We start from the raw sequence: 24,042 nt of genomic DNA, 5'->3' as shown, positions 1-24,042 counted from the left end.
CTAGGTATGGGGGATACAGAGATAGATGAGATACCTCTGACACCACTGCCTTGCTCACATGTGAGCAACATGGGGTATTCACGTGTGCACTGAATGCTAACACGAGGAAGGAGGTATCCATTACAGAATAATAGAAGCAAAATGTGGTGGGAGCTTAGAACACAGATTGATTTTTTAAGTCTTTCCTTGGAAGATAAAAGACCTACCGACAGAAAAGAAGATAGTCTTACCAGTAGATATTTCCCTTCCCTCAATATCGATTCCCACTTTGACATCATGGTAACTGAAATGATAGCATCCATCGTACATCATGAAGAAAGAATTTCTGAAGATATCCTGGAAAAGAATAAAGAAGCAGTTAGTTTGGGCCCTCAATGTCTTCTTGCTTTAGCTGTGGGGTTGCAAGAAGTCCCTCATCAGCTTCTTTGAGGCTGGCCCATTACTGGCTGCTCTCTCAAGTGCTACTAGTGCTCTTGACTCTGTAGGTGCACAGAGAAAATTTTAGCTATTAAATGTTACATAACTAACACTCACATAATTAAATATTATGAATCTTACCAGTAAAAGCTCCTTCCCAGCATCCTCTGTGAATGCGCACAGCCAAGTTCAGTAAAGATATCGAGGCTGTGGCCCCTGTCTCAACACCTTCCCTCTGCTTGCCCCATCATTCCCTCAATTCTAGCACATACTCCTCCCCCTTTACCCACATCTTCAGCCCTACTCTGAGACCTAACTCAAGACCCAACTTCTTCATGTGGTCTTTCCTATAGCAGTTTCAGAATCGCCTTTTTCTCTCTCCCCTGTTTATACTGTCATTTGCTAATTATCTTTTTAAAATTATACCATAATTTATCTTGTTTAAAAATGACTGGCTTCCTCGACTTTTTTTGTGTGTTCTTTGAAGGAAGGTATATACTTTCAGGAACCTTGCATAATAGCAGTTTTATTTGGCTTTCCTTAAGTGACACATACTTAGCAAGTTTATCCATCTGAAAGAAGGAATAACAAATTGCAATGTTTGCAAGTTGAGCAGGGCTTTTCAAAGACCATATTTTAAGAGTCCCATGCCATACTATATCAAACATACTAAAATATATCCACATCTCAATTAAATATTAGGCACATATGCATATTTCTTTGTGGATTTCTCTACATATACGCATACATATGCATATATGTATACAATATATGTGTGTGTGTATATCTATATGAAGTGAATTCTAATTTGCTAGTTAAAATAATGTTCTGTTTCATACCTGTTTGACTGCATTGATGTCAATTTTCCAATTTTCTTTTTTACGTTAGAGCCAATGCTTCTTTTGGGGCATCATTTTTATAGGGTCTTGCCCATATGATAGGCTGTAGGCACTGGGCCTGGGCTTGTCTACTGGACAATGCAGAGGCATGTTGGGTTGTTGATGGGTGCAGGTGCTTCCTGATCATCACCGTGAAACAGAAATAAGCCATGGCTTTGACCTAGCAGCCAGCCTCACTGCAGAGCGGACGTCTTTGAGCAACACTGGTTGTGTTGACACAGACATTAGGTTACATCCCTCACTGCTGTTTCCACTTGTCCTGATTTTTCCTAGCGTCCTCTTTTGCTCTGAGATTTTCCAGGATTTTTCACACCACTTAGGGGATTTGCAGATGGAAATTTTGAGTAAAATGTGTTCACTCGTTTTCATGTTATGCAAGAGTGAAAACAAAAAAGCCTCAAACTCAATTTAGGATGCAGTGGGATGGGGTGGAGTGGCGCCCATGCACGAAAAACTCAGAACTGCTAAATTGTGAGAAGCAAAACTTTCCTTGAGCTTAACTTTTGGTATGGAAGATTCTCTGTAGGGATTTTGGGGGAAAAAATGACAGAATTTTTAAGCACCATTGACACGAATATTTGCTATATAGACTTTGAATGATGTACCCATTTCCATGTTGTAAATTGATAAGCAAAGGGAGTTGCTGAGGCTGGAAGTTACTGTTAGTGGTTTCTGAAGGTATCATGCAATGATTTTAGGAATTTTATCTCCACACTTCCTACTCCCACTACCCCATCCTCTTTGATGCCCCTGTGACTTATGCAATCCTATCTCCATTTTACACTTTCATTTTTGTTTAATGTTTCAGACTTAGTTAAAACTCTAAGACACAATTGTAAAATTTCCTGTTTGAGGGAAAAGAGTCTTTTAATGTTCACCTCATGGAGAAGTGTTCAGAATGCTTTTCCGACAGTTGCTAAGCATCAATGCATAAATTAGATGCAGACTGAACTATACAGAAACTTTTCCCACATGCACTATAAGCTCAGTTCACTTCAGTCTGCAAAGAAACAATACATACATGTAGAACTGTTGAAGATTAAATGAAATAGTATATAGCAAGCAACTAGGATAGTGCCTTATACATAACAATGGCTTAATTAGTAGGCATATTATCATTTTTATTTTAGCTAGAGCAGATCCTAAGAATGAAATATATCTATGTATAGATTATAGTATTCTTAAATTCTTTTTATATTTTCTGTGTGTTAGGAACATGAACACTTACCCACTCACTCTATTCCTATGGCCAACTGAGAGTTGTGTATGAGTGGTTGGTTCACTAATTGTTGTCCCCTAATGCTTGGAAGCTCCAGAAGAGCAGGAAACTATACCCACTTCAGTTTATTTCCAAATTGTATCAGTGAGAAAGTGGTTGATTGTGAAGTTATGTTAATATATAGAATTGTTTCAGTTCTCTGGAGCCTACTAAAAATACATCCGTCCCACAAAGTAAAGTTGTGAAAGATAATGGCATTTTTCTCCCTAACTTGGTAATAAAGAAGTGATTGAAGTGATAGAAAGACTGACAGTTCCTCTCTGTGTCAAACCTCCCTGACCTGTATCACAAAGCAGGATAATCAGAAATGATGCAATGTTATGAAAGGGAGGAAGAGTGGGAGGGAAAAATTAAGAAAGGAGGTGGAGAGAGGGGAAAAGAGGGAGAGGGAAAAGGAGAGGAAGACGAAGAGGGAGAGGGAGAGAGGTGACGGAATATGTTCTTAATTAGCAGATTGCAGCAGGGGAGAGATCTTAACGGCTGGAACTGGACATTCTGAGACATGGTCAGGGGAAAGAAATCAGGTTTCCTCTTTGCCTGAGGGCAAAACATTGGCAGTTCCTCATAGTAGCAAAGTGCAGGCTTAAGTTCTTGAAATCCAAGGCATTGTCGACTTGAAGTTTATCTAGATCACAGATGAAAGGTTAAAGTCAGTATGAAATTCAACATGTGATAATGTCATTGCACTGGCAACTTGGAGTGGTGGCTCCGTCAGGTTCAGAGGAAGGTATCCAGACTGGGTTTGGATGCGATCATCCAAACAATAAGCAAAGCCCAATGGCTTGGATACCAACTCTGGGGGAGGATGGATCTGGCATTTGCATCAGTTAAGTCTGCCCAACTCCCTTCCTTCTTCCCTTCCTCTTTTCCCCTCCTTTTCCTTTTTCCCTCCCTTCCTTCCTTATTCAAAACATTTGCAGATAGCAAAAATTTATATTTAAACATATTACATATATATATGTATATAGCTCTATGAATGATTATAAAGAACCATCCTTGTGAAAACAGCACCCAGGTCAAGAAATGGGGCACCTACAGAACCCCAGAAGCCCTGTGTCTGCCTCTATGTAATTGTAACCCTCTTCTTATCCAAGAGGGGTAACCACTATACTAATTATCATCATAATCATTTATTTGTTTTCTTGAGCTTTAATGCTGTTATAATTTTTCCTCAAAAGTATTAGTTAGTTTAGGCTATTTTTTCAACTTCTTACAAAAAGAATCACTGTATACACACACACACACACAGATGTATGTATACACACATGCATATATATTTTAATATATAAGTATAGTACCATGATTTATTCATTACTGAACATTACGTTTAGAGATTTTTCCTATATTGTATGTAGCTGCTGTTCATTTATCTTATTTTCTGTATAGAGTACCCTGGTATAAGAAGCTGTCATGAAGGTAGCCATTCTACTGCCGGTGAACAGCTAGGTTACTTCCAGTTTGGGTTATTGTGAATATGCTCATATGTGTCCTCTGGTGCGCATATACAAAGCCTTCTATAGTATATACAGCAAGTCTAGAAAGACTGGTCATAAAGTACATGAATCTCCATCTTCAAGAGATCATGCCAACTGTTTCCTCAAGTGATTGTACCAATTTACCCTCCAACCAGCAATGAATGAAACATCTTACCAAAGTTAATACTATGCAACTTAAAATTTTTTTGACATTCAACTTCACATTGTGGTTTCAGTATTTATGTCTCTAATTGCCACTGAAGTTGAACCACTTTTCATAATAAGCTTATGGCCAATTTAGAAAGACCAGTTCATATCTTTTCATTTTTTTTTGTATTCATTTGTTTCTTTTTTTCTTCAGGATGTATGTAGCTCTTCAAATATTCCGGATGGCTGATATTTGTCAATTGTATGTGCTGCATATACTTTTCAAGTCAGTGGGTTGTAGTTTTACTTTTAGTGTTATCTTTTTAACCATGATAACTTTGAAACATAGAAGTTCTCTTTTTTTGAGACAGTCTCGCTCTGTCACCTAGGCTGCAGTGCAGTGGCACGATCTCGGCTCACTGCAAGCTCCGCCTCCCGGGTTCAGGCCATTCTCCTGCCTCAGCCTCCCGAGTAGCTGGGACTACAGGCGCCCGCCACCACACCCGACTAATTATTTTTTGTATTTTTAGTAGAGATGGGGTTTCACCGTGTTAGCCAGGATGGTCTCAATCTCCTGACCTCGTGATCTGCCTGCCTCGGCCTCCCAAAGTGCTGGGATTACAGGCGTGAGCCACTGCACCCGGCCTGAAGCTCTTATTTTTAATAAAGTTAAATTACTAGTTGTTTCTTTTATGACTCATAAAGTTTTGTCTTCTTTATTCCAACACCATGAAGATATTCTCTTATATTATTATATAAAACATTTATATAATTTTATTTCATTTATATAGTTTTATCTCTCTTATTTAGGTGTTTAAATGACATGCAATAATTTTCGCATATGAAGTGAGGTAACAGTCTGATTTCACTTTTCCATATTGTTAGTCAATATACTTATGCATCATTTATTGAAAATAATATGTTTCATTTAATGAAATAAAATGCAACTTCTATCACAGTTCAAGGGTTCATATATACATAATTTTGTTTGAGTTATACTGTTCACTACTTCCTTACCCTGACCAATACCACAGTCTTAATTATTATAGCTTCACAGAAAGTATTTATGTCCTTTAAAGCAAATGCTCTTCATTTGTTCTTTTTCTAGAATGTCTTTGTCACTCTTCTCCTTTTGCTTTTCCATATACATTTAAAAACGACTTGTCAGACTGGGCACAGTGGTTCACCTATGTAATCCCAGTACATTGGGAGGCTGAGGTGGAAGGATCACATGAGGCCAGGAGTTTGAGGCCACAGCGAGTTATGACTGTGCCACTGCACTCCAGCCTGGGAGACAGAGTGAGATCCTGTCTCTGAAGAAAAAAATTATAAACAACTTTTCAAGTTCCATGCACACACATCCCTCTTTTAGAATTTTGATTGACATTGCACTGAACCTATAAGCCAATTTGGGAAGAATTAACATCTTTAAAATATGAAGTCTTCCAGATATCATAAACACAGTATATTCTTCCAATTACTTAAGTCTTCTGCAATAACTCTTATCTAAATTTCACAACATTTTCTGTAAAAGTTTTGCATAACTTTTGCAAGATTTATGTTTAGATATTTTCTATTTCTTGATGTTATAATAAATTGTGTGATTTAACATTTCATTTTCTAGTGATTTACTGCAAATATATACATATATAATGTATAAATATGGTAATATATAATGTATATATGCAATATATATTTTGTAAAAATCATATATTTGTTGACTAGTTAAATATATATATATATGATCCCAGAAACTTTCCTTTCTTGTAATTTGTCTGTAGAGTCTTTTGAATTTCCACATATGCAGCTGCTTCATTAGCAAGTAATGACAATTTTGTTTCTAATTCTTAACATTTGTATGATGTCTTTCTGTTGCTTTATCCCACTGTTTATGACATTCAGTATAATCATTTTTGAAAGGGGAGCAATAGCCCTCCTTGTCTCAGTACAAAACTCAGAAGGAAAACTTTCAACCATTAATTATATTTGTATCAGGCTTTTTATTAATATAAACCGTCTTTTAATGATATTTTCTTTCAACTTTTGTTGCCAAGATCTTTTAAATAATAAACTATTCTTTTAAAAATTGTGCTGAATAAATTCTAACATAATGGTATTTAAACTTAAAAAAATACAGTAAAAATACAATATTAAAAAAATTGTGTCCAATATTTATTTTTTTATTTTTTAGGGTTTTTATTTTTTTTTTAGAGAGAGGAGACTGAATTTTTATCAGCTACTGAGAGAGGTGTGTTAAAATTTCTTCATCTGATTCTGGAATTTACTTATTTCTTCTGGTAATTTTGTCAACTTTAGCAAACTGTATTTGAAGCTATATTAATGAATATTTACAAATTTAGAGTTGTTATATTTTCTCAGTAAATAAAAATATGTATTATTATAAAGTGATGATATTTATATTTTATGCCTATTGCCTTATAATCTATTTTGTTCAGTATTAGTATAGCTATAGCAGTTCCAGTGGGTGATCAGTATTTTTCATCTTTTGACTTTGAATTATCTGTATCTTTATGATTTATATATGTCTCTTATAAAAAGTTCCCACATGAATATTTTTATACTGTCTAATAATCTTTTTTAATTAGAACATTTATTCTATATTTATATTGTATGTTATCTATGGATTTATCTTTTATATAATTTTGTCCTTTCGATTTGTTCTCCTATATTGTTTTCTTTTTCTGTCTTAATTTTGATGGGAAGTTTTTTTATCATTCTATTTTTTTTAACTTCTGGTAAATGTGCACTCTGTTTCTGTTATTTTAGCAATTACCATAGAAATTAAGGTATAAATGCTAAACTCATAAAAGCCTGAAATTAATCAACATTTTTACCCTTTCTGCACAATGTAAGAATTTTAGATAATACTGACTCTAGTTACCCGCTTTCTAACTTATATGTTTAGTTTTGTCTTGTATGCCCATAGACATTATCTTAATGTTTATATAGGCAGTACTTGCTATGGACTGAATGTTTGTGTCCCTCCCAAAATTAGTATGTTGAAATCGAATCCCCAATGTGACAGCATTAGAAGGAGGTATTAGAAGTTCTTGGGAGGTGATTAGCTCATGCCTTCATGAATGGGATTACTGCCCTTGTAAAAAGATACCCCAGAAAGCTAGCTAGCCGCTTCTGCTAAGTAAGGATACAGCAGGAAGGCTCCACATGTGAAATACAGAGTGAGCCCTCCCCAGATCCAAATTTGGTGCTGCCTTGATTTTGCACTTCCCACCCTCTAGAACTGTGAGAAATGAATTTCTATTGTTTACAAGCCACCTACTTTATGGTAATTTGTGACAGCAATCTGAATAGAGTAAGATGTTGTTAGATATTCACATATTTCCACTTTCTGTTTTTATTCCATCCTATGGCTCAGACCTTCAATCTGGCATCAGTTTTCTTCTGCCTGAATTTTTTTTTTTTTCCAGAATTTCTTTTAGTGAGAGTCAGCTGGTAAGAAATAAATAGTTTAATTTGCCTGAAAATGTTTTAGTTTTGACCCCATTCCTGAGAGATGTGTTTTCTGGATAGAGGATTTGAGGACAGCAGTACTCCTCACAGCACCCATCACACACAAACACACAAAATAAAGATATCATTCCACTTCTTTGGATTCAATTGCTGCTGTTCAAAAGTCAGCTGTTTGTCTGTCATTGCCTTAAAGATAATGCTTCCCTTCAGTGCCCTGCCATCACCACCACCAGCACCAGCAAGCTTTAGCTTTTTATCCCTGGGATGTTCACCAGTTTTTCTATAATGTGTTTAACTTGGCTTTTCTTTAATTTTTTTCTGTTTCTGATTCATTGAATTCCTTGGATCTCTAAATTAATGTCTTTTGCCATTTCTGGAAATTTCTAAACTGTTACAGCTTCAGATATTTCTTTTTAAACCTGTTATCTGTGCCCTCCTTCTGGGAGTCTGAAAATATGCTGAGACCATTTCATTTAATGTTTTATGTCTCATAACTTCTCTATCACATTTTAGGTTTCTTTGTTTATGTTATAATCTGGACAATTTATTCTGAATCTGTTTTACAATTTACCAATTATTTTTTAACTGTCTCTAATCTGTGATTAAAACTGATCATTGAGTTTTTAATTTTAATCATTGTCTCTTTATTTGAAAAATTTCTAATATTTGTCAAATCTGCCGTGACTTTTTGTGGATTTCCATTCCACAGATTTTTAAAGCTTTCCTTTTAATGTATTTAAGCACAATATAGTTAATTATTTATTAAACTGTGTCTGGCAATTCTAGTATCTTAGGTTTATGCAAGACTTTACCTATAGACTGCTTCTTACTTATGGTTTATTGTCTCCTTATTCTTTTTGGACTGTGAGCTGTTGTGTTGATTTGGAAAATTATTTCTGGGCCTTCTTCAAGGATAGAATGATAGTGTATTTCTCCATAGAGTACTGATATTTGCCTCTGCAATTTTAATCTATGCAGTTTGAAGATTTTTGTTTTTTTTTTTTCCCCGAGACAGAGTCTTGCTCTGTCACCCATACTGGAGTGCAGTGGCATGATCTCAGCTCACTGCAACCTCTGCCTGCCAAGTTCAAACAATTCTCCTACCTCAGCCTCCCAAGTAGCTGGGATTACAGGTGCCTACCACCACACCTGCCTATTTTTTTGTATTTTCAGTAGAGACAGGGTTTCACCATGTTGGCCAGGCTGGTCTTGAACTCCTGACCTCCTGATCCGCCCGCCTCGGCTTCCCAAAGTGCTGGGATTACAGGCATGAGCCACTGTGCCTGGCCTGAAGATTATTCTGAATATAATATTGTGAATTTGGACTCTCAGTATGTGCTAGGGATAATTTGTGGTGACAACTTCTCAGAGACTTTATTTTCTCAGTACCAAGGCAGATTTCTATGCGGCTCCCTTCAGGAAAGGAAAGACACAGGTTTTTTTGTGGTGGATTAGGCAAAGCAGATTTATTTTTGGTTGGATCCCAGCTTTACAGGCATGTGTTGTTTAGTGGATTCTCCTCCAGGGAAAGTGTGGCCTTTGGTGTGTGGCTTCCACGCTCCATATTTTAATCCGATTTGCCCAATACTCTCAGGAAAATGCAGCCATGAGTGTCCTCTTACATCTCTGGTTTCCTGTCTTTACACAGATTTTTGACCAGACAATTTCTTACTATATTATAAGCTCTTCTGTGTTTATTCTATAAAAATATATTTTGGATAGCATTTCAGATATTTTCAGGAGGAGAATTTACTCAAATAACCTAACCAGCCACACTACTTAAGCTGAAATTGTCTTCTCTCTTGACATCTTAGATATGTTAGAGTAAGCTCAATATTGTGGCTCCAGTGACACATGGGGTCTTGGAGGAAAGGATGGCTGTTTTACATAGATTTCAGGATTTCTAACAATCAGTATCAGAAAGAAGCCTATGTCATTCATTCGTAAGATAAGTTTTATTTATTATTATTATTATTGTTATTATTTTTAGACAGAGCGTCACTCTGTTGCCAGGCTGGAGTGCAGTGGAGTGATCTCAGCTCACTACAACCTCTGCCTCCTGGGTTCAAGCGATTCTCCTGCCTCAGCCTCCTGAGCAGCTGGTACTACAGGCGCATGCCACCACACCCAGCTAATTTTTGTATTTTTAGTAGAGACGGGGTTTCACCATGTTGGCCAAGATGGTCTCCATCTCTTGACCTCATGATTGGCCTGCCTTGGCCTCCCAAAGTAATGGGATTACATGCTTTATAATTTTTTATGGTAATGAAAACTATAAATTTATTTGTGAATTTATAAAAATTAAATAAATGAGAAGATTATTAAACATCCAATCATTGTTTTATTGGTGTTGTTTTGGTATTTTATAGATACATGTGTGAATATGTATGTGGGTTATATACATATACACACATATGTATACATATATACACAAATATGTTTATGATATTAGATTGTATTAACTATGTGCCCTGGATCTATTTTTCTCCTGATATATACACATTATGCACCATTAATGGACCATGACCATCAGTTGACCAATAATGCATTTTATTAACTATAGTCACCATGCTGTAAAATAGATCTGTAAAACTTATTCTTCCTGTCTAACTGAAACTTGTACCCTTTGACCAATACCTCTGTTTTCCCAACTCACCCCTCACCAGATTCTGCTAACCACCTTTCTATTCTCTACGTCTGTGAATTTGATTTTTTTTTTAGACTTCACATATAAGTGAGGTCATGTGGCATTTGTCTTGCTGTGTCTGATTGTTGTTATATTTTGGATATTCAGAGGGCTCTTGATACATTCTGGCCTATTAAAATGGATTCCACAACTAAATGGCAATTATTTGTTATATGGGAATAAAAATAAATACTTCCCTCACACACAGATATGAGGCTATAAAAATTAAATGTGACGACCTAGATCAAATCCCAGGATCTGGTTCTTGCTAGGTACCAAAAACTGTGTCCCCATAGTATTGCTATTACTCCAATTTCTGTGAACGTGGCTATGCAGTTGCAATCCAAAAAGTTCAAAGTGATGAGATTCCAGTGTCAAAATCACCTGCTTTTCCAGCCCCACCTTTTCCTACTCCACTACCACCACCACTAGTCATTCTCATCCTCTCTAATGATTTACACTATTACTACAATTTTCTAAATAATTAATTTGGAAATGTCTCCTTCCTTAGCCTCAGCTTGAAATTAAATAGCATTACTTGATTTATTTGGGATTCTTAATATGTCAAATATTGTATTGCAGAAGGCAAAGAATAATGGAGGAAACCAGACAAAAGGATTCTTGGTCCCAGCCCCACCACTAACCTGAGGGATGATTCTGAACAAGTCATCCTATCTTGTTCTGTGAACTGTGGGAAACTCATCACACTTGTCCTTGTGGTTACTTGGGGTTGTTGTGAGAATCAGACTCAATCTTGAGAACGGGTTCTGAATGCACACAGACAAACAGGGTGTGCATGGGTGAGGTGCAATCTACGGGAGCCAGAGTCTCAACTCCTGGGAACACATCTCCGGGCTGCATGTCCAGCTGCTTTTTCCTTCGTTTGGTGATTGTGAGCAGAGCCCTTGGGGTTTGAGAAGCTCTTAGCCCATGAGTGCAAAAAGATGAGAGAGAAATAATAATATTTTTTTCTCCATAGGGAACTTCCAGCATCTATGAGGAAACAGAATTTCTTTTGATCACAGAAGAAAAGAAAAGAATATTAACCATGGACTGTCCACCAGTGAGAGGGTTTCTATGCATTAGCTCTCGGAGGGGACAGGGAACCTTGGTCAGAGAGAACAGACTGGAAGTAACTGGGTGTGGTTTTCCTGCTGCCCCAGCCTTGGGCTTAGAACCAGATCTCCTGTCTGGTGGCTGCACCATGAGTCTCAGTTTTCTCAGAGGTAAAGAAAGAACAGACAGTTCTAGACCCTATAAAACAAAGCAGATGTCAGGGTGCTTACAAAGTCCAGTGCCCACAGGGCCAGGTAGGTCAATGTGTGTGAGTATGGCACACTGAAAGCATATGTTATAGCAAAGGAGCGTGCTCACACTCAGCTGCAACTCCTTGTTGCCATATCGAATAGTGAGAAAGTGTGTGCATGCAGGTATGGTGTGTGCATGTGTGTGATACATGTTGGGAGTTGCTGGCAGTGGGGCAATCAGGGCGTGTGTGGAGGCAGGAGCAGAGGGAGAAGTGATAAATAACCCCCTGCCTTCAATTAAAGGTGACTGTCTGCACTGGATCTTTCCCAGGCCTGCTTCTGTCTAGACAGTGCCACCACAGTGCCACCAAGAGTTAACATCCTTCCCAGGCTTCAGTGTGTCTCCCTCTGGGTGTTAGAGGGCAAATTTGTAGAAATAATAAGTTTCTCAGAGCCAAATGCATGCCTCTGTTTCAAAGGGACTCCCCAGGCCAACCCTGATGGGGCCAAACAAAATACTTCCGAGCTGGATGTGCTCTGTAGCTGCCAGTTTGAGTCTTCGCCTCTTAAGGAAAGGAAATCTGTTCAAAATCAGTTTCTAAGGCAATGCTTTACCCTTATGTCAAACAGTTGTTCTTGCTTCCTTCTTTTCTTTCTCCTTCTCCTTCTTCTTCTTAGAAAATAGGTTTTCCTTTCTTCTAATGTCTCCTAATCCTGAATCAGTAACTGTAGTCCCACTGAACTGGGTAGAAGAAACAGAAGCCAACGTTGTTCTTACAGCAAGTGGGACAGGCTAATTTTTGGCATAGGTAGGAAAAGATGAAGCTGGCAATTATTAGTTCTGAGTGACTCAAGCTGTCAGTGTCTCACATACTTTGATACTTTAGAAATTATCACTAAACTCTTTTCGAATTTGCTTTTGGATCCTACACCCTGAAGTGATAGCTGCTGACAGCAGAGTTTAGAATCCTGGGACTACAGAGGATGCCTTTGTCTCTATACCCTTGTCATTTCCTGGAAGAAGGGGAGAGAGTCATCCCCATGAGTCTCCTGCAGAGGTGGCCAGAGATAAACACTAGCCAAACACAACTGCACTGTCCCTGGCATTTGGGGCCTCTCAGAATGAGGTTTGTTGGCAATTGGGAGAGCCCTGGAACTCCATTCCCAGGACCAGCCATCAGGGTGCAGACATTGCAGGTCAAAACGTCATCTTAGACTTTACCCTCCAACCATTGAGAAAACATCTCTGCTTAGTGCCAGAGATAGCCCCACCTAACTTGGTGGAAGTAGCAGTAACGAAGTATAAACACACCTCCTTCTCCCAGACACTCGGGACTCTGTTTACAGATTAAATCTCAGGATGTGTATATTCGACGTTCTTATTCCAGGATATTAATGGCAAAATGAACTTGTCTGGTGATGGCTCCGCCACATTAATGTCTGATGGACGGTTCGGATGTGAAAGGTGCATTAAGGCCTGCTGAGGGCCCTGCGTGTGCGAGTCAGGAATGTGACTGCAAGGCTGGAATGTGAGCTTGTTTAGAGTGAACCCAAATGGAGTCGATTTAACCCTGCAGGAGTCGAGTCATCTGAAATACCACAGCCCCAGAAGGCAGAGTCTTGATAAATAGAAGGAAATGTGCAAAATATTTATCTTGCGATTCTTAATCTGCCTAATGTAGTCTAGCGGCATTTCTAGGAAGCTTTGTGGGTTTTAACCATTATCTCAAAATTTATAGTTAGCTCAGAGGTCAACTAGAAACATGGTTCTGCAGGTTCCTAAAGTCTGTTTAAATCTCCCAGAGGTATCCGGGTTGTCTCCTGCCTGGAGAAATCTGGAGAGAAATCTTATAGAAGGTGATGGGTGTGGCTGGGCTATAGAGCCATCTCTTGGATTTAGTGAACATTTAGCAAGCATCCACACTGTGCCCATCACTGAGCTAGACAGAGAATGGGAGAAACACATATTTTGGTTCTGGAGCTTGCGTGTAGTCTGATTGGGAGGTAAGATAGACCCCAGGAAACGAGTACAGAACGAAATAGAGCAATTAAGCCTAAGGTCTTGGGGTATGGGACAAGACAACCAGACATTGAAAGAACCACTAAGATTTATCAATATTCTTTCTCCCCCATCACAGAGTATGTTGGCAGCTTCAAAATATGAGTCTTGAATGACTCCGGTTGAGAACATAGTGAAAGCCATTGTATAACATGCAAAAGCAAAAGTGTTTTGTGTCTCTTCACATGCCATGTTGAGCGTGTGTGTGTTGGTACCCAGGGTGGCTGGGAAAAGAGAGTGAAATTGGGTGGATTCCCTTCTCTCTTCTACTCTGTCTCTTCTTTCACCTGTCAACCTTGCCTCACATCCTACCCATAGTCCTTTGTAGATGACAGAAGCCACAGAGCTGAGGTAGGAAGGACAGCTGGGGGTGCCACTATGAGTTCTGCCACCTGATTCATCCTTAAACATCAGGAAGCTGACTTTCCTAGTACCTTGGTGGAGGACATGGTAGCTCCTCCAGGTCCTGCTGAGAATACTACAGAATCCAAAAATCAACCAATCCTGATTCCTAAAACAGATAAAAAAGAACAGTTCTGATGAAAAGGGTTTGGGGTATTTTCCTTTTCTTTTTCAACTTAGATTTTAGAATCGGGTGTATATGTGCAGGTTTGTTACAAAGATCTGTTGTGTAATGCTGAGGTCTGGAGTATAATTGATCCTGTCACTCAGTACTGAGCACAGTACCCAACAGTTAGTTTTTCCACCCTTCCCCGCCGCTCCCCACTGTTGTATTCTCCAGTGTCTATGGTTCCTGTCTTTATGTCCATGTGTGCCCAACGTTCAGCTTCCATTTATAAGTGAGCATATGTGGTATTTGGTTTTCTGTTTCTGCGTTAGTTTGATTAGAATAATGGCTTCCAGCTGTGTCCATGTTGCTGCAAAGCAAATGATTTCATTCTTTTTTATGGCTGTGTAGTATTCCATGGTGTATATGGACCACATTGACTTAACTGAATCCACCATTGATGGGCACCTGGGTTGATTCCATGTCTGAAAAGATTTAAGTTTTAAAAAATTGTTATAAAAAGCAAACTTCTTTTTTTGAATCTTGCTTTATAACTAGTACAAAGCAAACATCAGATGCCTGTGTATATTTATACAATTTTAGTCATTTTCAGAATATTTAACTGAATATAGAACTGTTTTTAAAAGAACATTTTATTTTCTGTAAGTTAGTTTTTTTGTATCATGGACATATAAAAAATAACAAAACTATTTCAGCTCCTTAAGAGCTCATTTCAATAAAAACAAAAAAGGAGGCGCCGACTTCATGTTCATTTCAGTGGCCACTAATCCAACCAACACGTACTGAATACCCCTGAGTGCCTAACACAGTGTTCGATACTAATGACAGGGGGCTGAATCAGATGTGGTCCCTGCCCTTTGAAACTAACTTGTTTTTCAAGAGGCTGTCACTGAGGGACACTCTCTGTGGGCAGTTCTCTGGTACCACAGAGTTCCCCAGGAAACACTATATAACATCTCCCATCCCTGCTCCTTCATGACTCATACTAAAAACTTCTGGGCTGAATTCTGTCAGGGAAAAAAAAAAAGAAAGAAAGAAAAATGAGAAGTAAATACATTTGACAATAAATTTGAGATCATAAACCTTGGGATTCTTTTTATAATACCACGCACTTCAAAATCAGGCAGTATTTTTCATTTGACATGGATTTAAAGGTAGCTCAAAGAAAACACAGGATTAACTGTAAGTAGTGGGATAGTAAGCGTGAGCCAAGCTTCCAAATAAACACATCAGAGACTTGGGCTAAAAAAAGACAGAACACAAATAACCTCCTCTTGATGTGCCTACAGTTTCATTTAACTGTTCCCAGGTCATGAACTACTTTGCCAAAAAGAGGTTAACTCCAGTGCAACCAAATGGCATTTCAGGAAGCAGGTTTTGTGCATATCGCCTGTGGAAGCAGGGCCACTTGAACCCTGCCTGTGAAATGGCTCTCGGATGAGCACTTTTAAAAACTCTTTAGTGTATTCTTTTTCAGTGAATGGACAGTGCTTTAGGACATTGGAGAATACATGCCTTAAGAAACATGAGCTTGGCTTCTTCCCAAGTACTGATGTCTCCAAACCAAAGAATTAGCCTAAATAAATTTGTTTTGAGTGACTGTGTGACCTCGAACAGCCTACTTCCCCTTGGTCAGCTAGATGTATTTCCTATACAACGAAGAGCTTAGATGAGCTGCTCTTTCAAATCCCTTCCAGGACACAGAGGCCCTTCCCAAGAACTCAACACAGGAAAGCTGGCCTCTGCCCCCAGAAGCTTCCAGGCGAAGGAGAACAGTCAAGGAGCCAAAGTCCTAGGTGCTCAGCTGGAGGGTGATTTCCACTCACACCAATCTTCCAAAACCCTGGGACTTGGGACCGAGCAGCAGCATTATGTCATTTCCAGGCAAAGCCCTAAGTTCTGTCTTCGCTTCATGTGGTCTCTTTTTGCATTTTGCACTTCGTCATTTGCTGCTTCATCTGACCTAACTCAGTGAGTTTCTTGATTTTAATGTGTGTAGAAGTTACTTATTGGAGAATTTTATTAAACATGCACATTCTTAAGCCTGGCTTCCAGTGATCCTCTTTTGTGAGGCCTGGGCAGGGGCCAGGATGTAGGCACACTTCACAGGCACCCAAAAGATTCCCATGCAGCAGTGACCCATGAACCATGCTTTAAGGAACACTCATCTAATGGTTCTGGAGTGGGGTTAGTCTCCCTCAGAGACTCAGGCTCCTGGGAGCCAGGGACCCATTTGACATTGCAATGAAACAGAGAACATGGAAAGGGACATGCCGTGTAGTCAATCCAAACTGGATGAGTAAGTGAATCAATTAGTGACTAAGGCACATGCAATAGGGAAGGTCATTGTCACCATGAACTGAAACTTTCTGGCAATGCTGGAGAAGGTAAGGTGAGTGGGAGAGGTGGTACAAGACAGGCTTCAAAGCTGGGTCTCTGATGGGTTACCAGAAACAGTCGGGTCCTTGTAAAGCAATGCTTCTTCTCTAGCAGAGACATTTGTCCAGAGGGAGTCTGTCAGCCTCCAAGATATTTTAAGCTGCATCCCTCAAAATGTCATAAAGGAGGATTAAAGTATAAATGATTGTCAGTTCTCTCCTGTCCTCCTGGTACTGCGCTGAGCATCTCAGGCTGTTTGGAAGACAGGGGCAGCAAGGGAGGGGAGGAGCAGGGGAGGGTCTTAAAATGTAACTGAACAGAGCCTGCAGAGAATGAGGAGCTCCGGTGTGTCTTGGGGGGCTAAAGCAGTTCACAGGCTGCTACTTTTTTGTGACATAGCTTTTATGGGGGGAGAGCCAGAATATTAAGCTCATTGCTTCCAGATGGGAAGGTTGGACAAGACAGAGAGGCTTTGGCTCTGAAAGCTTGGACGCTATGGTGCGATATGGATGTGACATATTGAAGTAATCGAGATAGAAGATCTGGTTTTAGCCAAGGCTGTCAGATAGATACTTTTTAAAACATTACATGGTTTGTAACAAGGTATTGTGTATCCTCCCAGAAACCCTGCCGCCTAGGTCTCTAGGAAGGCAGTGGGGGGAAAAGTGTGCTTATTTTGCTTGAATTACTAAAGCTCCTTTTATATATGAGGAATTTGGCATCTCCTGGCTGGGAACGGCTGAGCCAACAGTGTCCGATGCACTTGTAATGTAGATCATGCTAGTGACTTGCTAAGTGAGTCCAGGTGTTTGCATAAGAGGCAGGGTCCTAAGCACCTCCTTATTTGAGCCCCGAAGCAATCATGGCACAGTGCCTCAAATGAGCCTCAAATCTGTTTAATAAATCATCCTTCTATTTATAGAGTTAATCCAGGGAGAAAGCCTCCGTTTTGTCTGGTGGGGCATGTGCCACCAGAGGGCGCCCAATGTCTGCCTCATTCCATCCGAGTGGTTCTTGCTCTATCAGGGGTTTTGCCTCCCCTGCAGGCTCCTTTATCCAGTCCTTTCCTTCCTAAGCTTTCAGGCCCCAGATGGCATACCTGTGGATCAAAGCCAGGTGGGACAGGGGAGAACCCCCAGACCCTTTCACGAGGGACCCTTTCTCCTCCAGTGTCCTCAGTGAGAACTTTCCTCTGGGCCAGCCTGCCCATGCACACAATGGAAAGGGAGACAAGGCCCTGCCTCATTTGGAAATCCTGAGTTTCAATGTGCTGGTTTACTTGTAATTCTCATGTTCAGAGAGTGGGCCCCTTCCTTGGCTAACTTCACACCTGAGAACATGTCGGGGCATCCCTGCGGACCCAGTGTCTGCTTCGCATTTCAAAGGCTGGGAACTGTTAAGCTTGTATTTTGATTAAAATTTTGTATTAGCCCCCCCACCCCTTTCAATGTAATTTCAGGATATTTAATTTCAACCAATCATCTGAAGGAAAGTGGGGGGAGGAGGTATTTGATGTGAAACAGCACACAGAAAAGCCAGCCAAGTTAGAAAATAGAGCAGCTCGGCGCTATGTCCATGTGACAACTGAAGTCTCTTTTGTTCTCTCAGGCAGGGTCTGAAACCAAAGCCCCCCAAGGATAGGAGATCTACCTCTGGGCTTGGAATCAAGAGGACCAGTCCTTTTGGGAGGCTTCCCTGCTACCTTTGGGGCCTTGGGCAAGTCCCTGAAAGTTTCCGGGTGTCAGCCACCTAGTTGGACTCTGGGGAGGGGAATGCCTACCATTTGCTTCTGGCTCTGGGATTTTAAAAGGAAAAGCAGCAGAGTCTTTGGAAACACCAATCTCTGAAGACCCGGGGTGAACATTAGTTACAACACCCTAGCTTCAAGGTGATGTAAACTTCATGTACGGAGGTTACACTCAGAGGAATAAAGGAGCATTCGTCAGACACGAGCCCCCCTCAATTGGGGTCTAGGGTGGAGATGGATTATTCAAACGTCTGTGGGCCCAGGCAGGTAACGAAAATGTAATTATGGGGGCACACCCGGCTCAGAACAGGTGTAGAGTAAATAGTTGTTGTTGACTGACTGAATGAATAAAAGTGGATCTGATGTAAGATAATAGGGAATGGTGCGAACCTTGTCAAACTGGAAGGTGCCTGCCCTGAATTTGGTGTTCAAACTATTGCTTTTTAAAACACTAGTTTAAACATCTTCTGGCCCTAGAGCTCCCAATTTGTATCTCTGTATCCACTTATATATATTTTAGGCCCATTAAAAAGACCAGGAAAGGAGGAAAATAAATCTAGCAGTATAGGAAGTTCTTAATCTTGTCAGTTAACCCTAATTTTAACACCCCATCTCTGTTTGTCATTCTACTTAACCACTTTGGATTAAGCAAATCCAGTCACTTTGGAAACAGTACATGTGGATGGTACCTTATAGGATGAAGAACCCTAACAATATTCTCTAGCGCAGGCCTCTACCTCTACAGGGGAGGCAGACTGATGAGTCAGATCAACTCCTGCATCCTCTTCCTCAAGCAAAGCCCCCATCAATAAAACCACAAGCTTACAATGGAGCCAGAGGGAGAGCTGGCCTGAGCTGAGACCTCCTCATGGAACTCATAGCTTCAGTTTCCTAAAATGGGGATTGTACTCCCCTAGCTCTCCTGGCTTCACAGAGCTGTTTGTGACAACACATGAGTAATGTCATGTGAAAGGGCTTTTGCACATTGCAGTGTGCTGAATAAACATAAAGAGTCCATGCTATCCACTTTGGAGACAGAAATTAGAGGGCTCATCCTCACGCTAGTTAATTACATCTCTTAAATTGCTTGGACTGTTGGTGTGGTTCTCACCAGAGTTGAATATAATTCCTCTGTTGATGGATCAGCCTTTATTTCCCCCAGTGCTGTGTCTTACTTGAGTTAATGAGTCCAAAGCTCATGTTTGCATATTACCTCTGACCCTCACTAAGTACTCACCTGCAGCTCTGCTGTGTCCTCAGAATGATGTGACCCTCGGGGCCAAACACTCCACAGGCTGCACTCTGCCACCTCCAAATCCCCACCAGTGAGTCCAGTTCTCAGTCATCTGCTTGTTGTATTTCTGTTGTTTCTGTATTCATGTCAAGGATATTTGGCTGCAGAATTCCTACAATATATTTTAGGTGAATGTGCAGCATGATCTTATTCTGGAGTCCAGGGGACTCTACCTAGGATTGCTCACAAATAGGTCAAGTGGAGGGGGTGGCTAAGGCCAGTTTTTCTGCCATGACAAGAACTGCTTGCTATGCCGGTGCAGGCAGATGCTTTAGAGTTATGTTTCCAATAAGAGGCACAGATTTTCACTGCCTGATGATCAAAGTCAAACTCCTAAGCCTGGAATTTGAGGCTCTCCAAATCTGGCAATGTCATTTTTTCCTTCTTCTCCTCTAGTTTCTTCTGTGCACCACAGGCTTCATGCACAAGGGTGCACCCCCTTCCGTGTACATGTTCCACATTTTCACACATCAAGCACGCATACGTACAATTTATACATACTGTTTCCTCTGATTCTTTTTTGTCCTTAAATGTCTGCCTGCTATCATCATGAGCGTTTTTAGGGAGAAATACTTATCCATACCTCCTATTTCCACAGAGAGGAGAGGCAAGGTGGAGTGTTTCACCACTCTCTTTAGGAGGAGAAAAGATGGAGGAACATTCCCAGCCCCTGGCTTCATCTTTGACTCGCTCTTCCTAGGGGAAGAGGAGTAGCTGGGATCAGGACCTGAGCATACCCAGCTCAGCTCCACCATCCCTCCGTCTGCGGGGCTCCTCCTGCCTGCCAATCAAGGGCTTCTTGACTGGCTTCCACTTACTTTCTCCCTGTGGTTGCCTTCTAGAGGCAGTCCTGAAGCCCCAGGCCCAGGGCAAGTCCCTCCACGGGGACAGGACTGGCATGAAGCAGTAATGCCCTCTGCAGTGGGCAGGGTGAAAATGTCTGCCTGGGACTGGCCCTGCCCTCATAAGCGTTTATACTGCAAAGGCAGGGGAAAGAGGCCTCTTCTCCAAAACAGACTTACCAACTGATAGTTTGAGCTTCTTCCTTCTGACCCTAGTGTCCATACTGAATTGACTCTGAATACTCAGAGGAAGAGAAAAATTATGTCCTAAAACCTCAAGAGCTACGTATCACATCTTCAAAGAAGTTTCAGACTCCCCTTGTCAGATGTGATCATTCCTTCTCTTATTCCTCTTTGCATGTTTCCTATAGAATTTCAGTTGCACTTCATTTGCTCATTCTTTAGTTCAACACATATTTACAGGTGAAGACCTGGGATTTCCTTGCATTTAGGATGTGATGAAAAAACGCATTTTTTTAGTTGTGATTTTTTTTCAGAAAATCCAAGTCTTCACATTCGTATGGTGTAATTAGAACAAAATTGGACGGAAGGCTTGGATTTAGGTCTCAGATTGAGACCTGCAAGATATTGAGAGCTTCTGAGATTACAGTAATGCTGCTAGGTGCTTTTTGATATGGAATCTTGAAATCATTGGTTTCCTACATTGTTTTCTTTTTGGAATGAAGACCACTGAAGCTCTAAGACAAAATGAATAAACAATAGCGAAAATAATGTTAGGAAACCATGATCAGCTCAGGGTCAGGTCACCAATAGTTGTTTGGGTCAGGGGTCAGACCCAAGACTCTTGACTTTGAATCCTCTGTTCATTCTTTCTGCCTTCTCTCACACTCTCTGTGACTTTTGCAGTCCCTCCGCAGAGTTAAGAGTAACCCATGAAACAGATCTGTAGCAACATAAGGCAATAAATGATAAATGCCAAAATAATTCCTCCTGGCTGTGAGTAAACTAAGGATTCCACGAAAGACGAATCCCCATGGCCTTGGAGATTCATGGCAGCCTTCCTGGAAAAGGCAGGATTGAATTGAACCCTGGCAGAAGAATTCTTGGGTATAGATAGAGGACTGGCAAGAACATTCTAGGCAGAGGATCTCATAGAAACAAAGGAGCAGAGGCCAGAGAGAGCAAGAGAAATCCAGGACACAATGAATTTACCAGCCTGGCCTGACCCAAGGTTGTTATCTGGATAACATGGGAGATAAGGCTAGAAAAGATGATTAGGTCTTTACTTGAGAGGATAGTGGTTTTCAGTTCAGAAAGAACCAGTCTCACCATTTTGAAGATGCCTATACCAGTCCCCAGACCTGCTGAATCAGACAGGATTTGGGGGAATGAGTTGGAACAATTATTATTTTTCAATCCTCTATATGTGATTCTAATGCTCAGTGAAGGCCGAAAATCACTGAGAAAGGCAGAAAGCCCATCAAGCATACACAGAGCCCTATATTTCGATCCAGTCATCCTGGGGTTCCTCTCTGGCTTTCCACCTCTAAAGCTGAGTTGGGGCAAACTACTCTCTATACCCCACTTTTCTAATTTTTAAGATTGAAACAATAATAAGACTGCCTACCGCCCTCAAAAGCTTATCATGATGAAAAAGCAAAGTGTTGTATTTGAAAATCCCAGACAGTTGTGGCACAGGTAGCTGTGAGTTGATTCTTTGAGCGCGGAGGTGCTGAAGCCCGCTGATAAAAGTATTGGGGCCGGAAGGGCACCCAGAGGGATGGATGAAGCACCGAGAGATTGGAGGGTACTGGGTAGCAGCTAAGGCAATGATTCAGGTGTGAGCTGACGCAGCCCAGCCATGGTGTGGCCTTGAGGACAAGTGTGTGGCCATAGGCCAAAAAGATTCAGATTTTCTGTGGGGAACAGCAAGGCACTATCCACGCCTAAAAATAAAACTGGCCTGTCTCAACCCTGGATTGGGTACCTCAAATTACTGAAGGGCAGCAGGACCAAATTCTAATTTTAAGAAAGTCTGATCTTTGAATGCAGACTCAGAAACAGCTTTGCTGGGGAAAAATGTCAAGTGGTTTGCCAGGATATTGACAGTGTTCCCAAAGACATGTCAGGAATAGAAGTACTGAAAAAGGGAATGTCAAGGCAAGAATTCCTGGGATCTCTGACTCTGGAATCTTCCAGCAGGAGGAGGAAAGGCAAGGAACCAAAACCCAGGAAGTTAAAAAATAATAATAACAATAATAATAATAAGACCAAGCTGCAAACCTACACTCCTGATACTCTCATCTTGCTCCCACCTGGACCCCTGGAGCGATTCCCTATAATCCCTTAAGAGCTACCACCCCTTGGGGCGGGTGTTAGGGACTCCTGCTCGCCTTCCTCCTCTTCTGGCAGCTACAGGCACTATTATCTCATGAACTTTCCCCATATCCCTTGGAGATAAGTATTTCCTTATGGTAATGATTGTTATTCTCATTTCACAGCTGGAGAGGTGGAGACAGAAGGATAGTCCTGAGAAGAGGGAGACATTTTCTTCTTTTTCTCTGGACTCTGTCATATTCAAATCATAAAACAGAAAGCACAGGAAAGGTCTCTGAGCATTGTTAAACTCAAGGTAGCAGGGATCAGCACTGAGGGAAGGAAACGTTATTGTGGGTTTGGTGTGTTGTAAAATGTATGTTCAAATTTTGCGGGGGAAGATGGTGGCTAGTCAATTTCTTTTTTTATTTTCATACCCCCTTAACAAAAAGACGGAATTTCAGAAATAATCTAAGGCAAGCTTCATTTTGCATGTAAGGAAATTGAGGCCTAAAGTGAGAACTTGTTAAACAGGCTGTAATGGGGATGCTGAAGCCCCCCGCTCCTAGTTGCTTTTAGGCCATGCTGCCTGCCACCCCTCAGCCTGCTTCACATGCTCTGGGGACTGAGACTCCAGGCAAAGGCACAACCAAGGGTGATGCTGCCTTGGTTTATCGTGAGAGTTTGGCCAGAGGCTGGACTTCTCTGCAAAGTTTGAGAAACATATTGAAATTATCAAGACTTGGAAGGCGGCCGTCATTTGCACTGAGCTTTCACCGCCTTATCGAGTTCCTAGACTTTAACTATTCAGGGTTTAGCCAGCCCATTGTATTAGCCTCATCAGAAGTCCTGCAATTTTAGGCCTGTCCCCTAGGCCCAGGGTGAGGTTTCTGGGAGGTATGGGAGCAATCCCAGCCCCACAGACCCCCAAAAACTGCCCTAGGGGAGAGAGGGTTGTGGGAAACTTCCCTGGCCCCTGCGCTGGGAGGGCACAGACGGACGGAGTTGGATGCTGCTCTCAGGATGTCTTTAGGTAGGAAGACAGGCTATTCACAGATAACTATGGCCTACAAGAGCCTCCGTGGAGGTCAGTGCAGTCCCTTTCTACACGAATAATTCATTGCTGGAAACTTCACATAATTACACATCTGAATAATTCAAAGCTAATTTTCTTCCAGGCACAAATATACAGAAGGATAGATTTCACTTTTGAGACTTGTAAATCTGTAAGTACCATTAGAAAGTGTAACTTTTTTGTTTTTGCTTTTGAACT

General features: G+C 40.8%; 1 protein-coding gene across 1 annotated transcript; it reads left to right on the top strand.

The window, feature by feature from the left end:
* Positions 1-276: 276 nt before the first annotated feature.
* On the top strand, positions 277-18,719 carry LOC117062866. Its single transcript, XM_033176749.1, has 5 exons — positions 277-357; positions 13,031-13,100; positions 15,708-15,776; positions 15,928-16,201; positions 18,218-18,719. The coding sequence occupies exons 1-5, from the start codon at positions 277-279 to the stop codon at positions 18,360-18,362; spliced, it is 639 nt and encodes a 212-aa protein (XP_033032640.1). The 3' UTR covers positions 18,363-18,719.
* Positions 18,720-24,042: the final 5,323 nt, after the last annotated feature.

The sequence above is a fragment of the Trachypithecus francoisi genome, unplaced genomic scaffold (assembly GCF_009764315.1).
Source record: "Trachypithecus francoisi isolate TF-2019V2 unplaced genomic scaffold, Tfra_2.0 Lachesis_group17, whole genome shotgun sequence".
NCBI classification, from domain to species: Eukaryota; Metazoa; Chordata; class Mammalia; order Primates; family Cercopithecidae; genus Trachypithecus; species Trachypithecus francoisi.
This window is presented reverse-complemented; position numbering and strand designations above follow the sequence as displayed.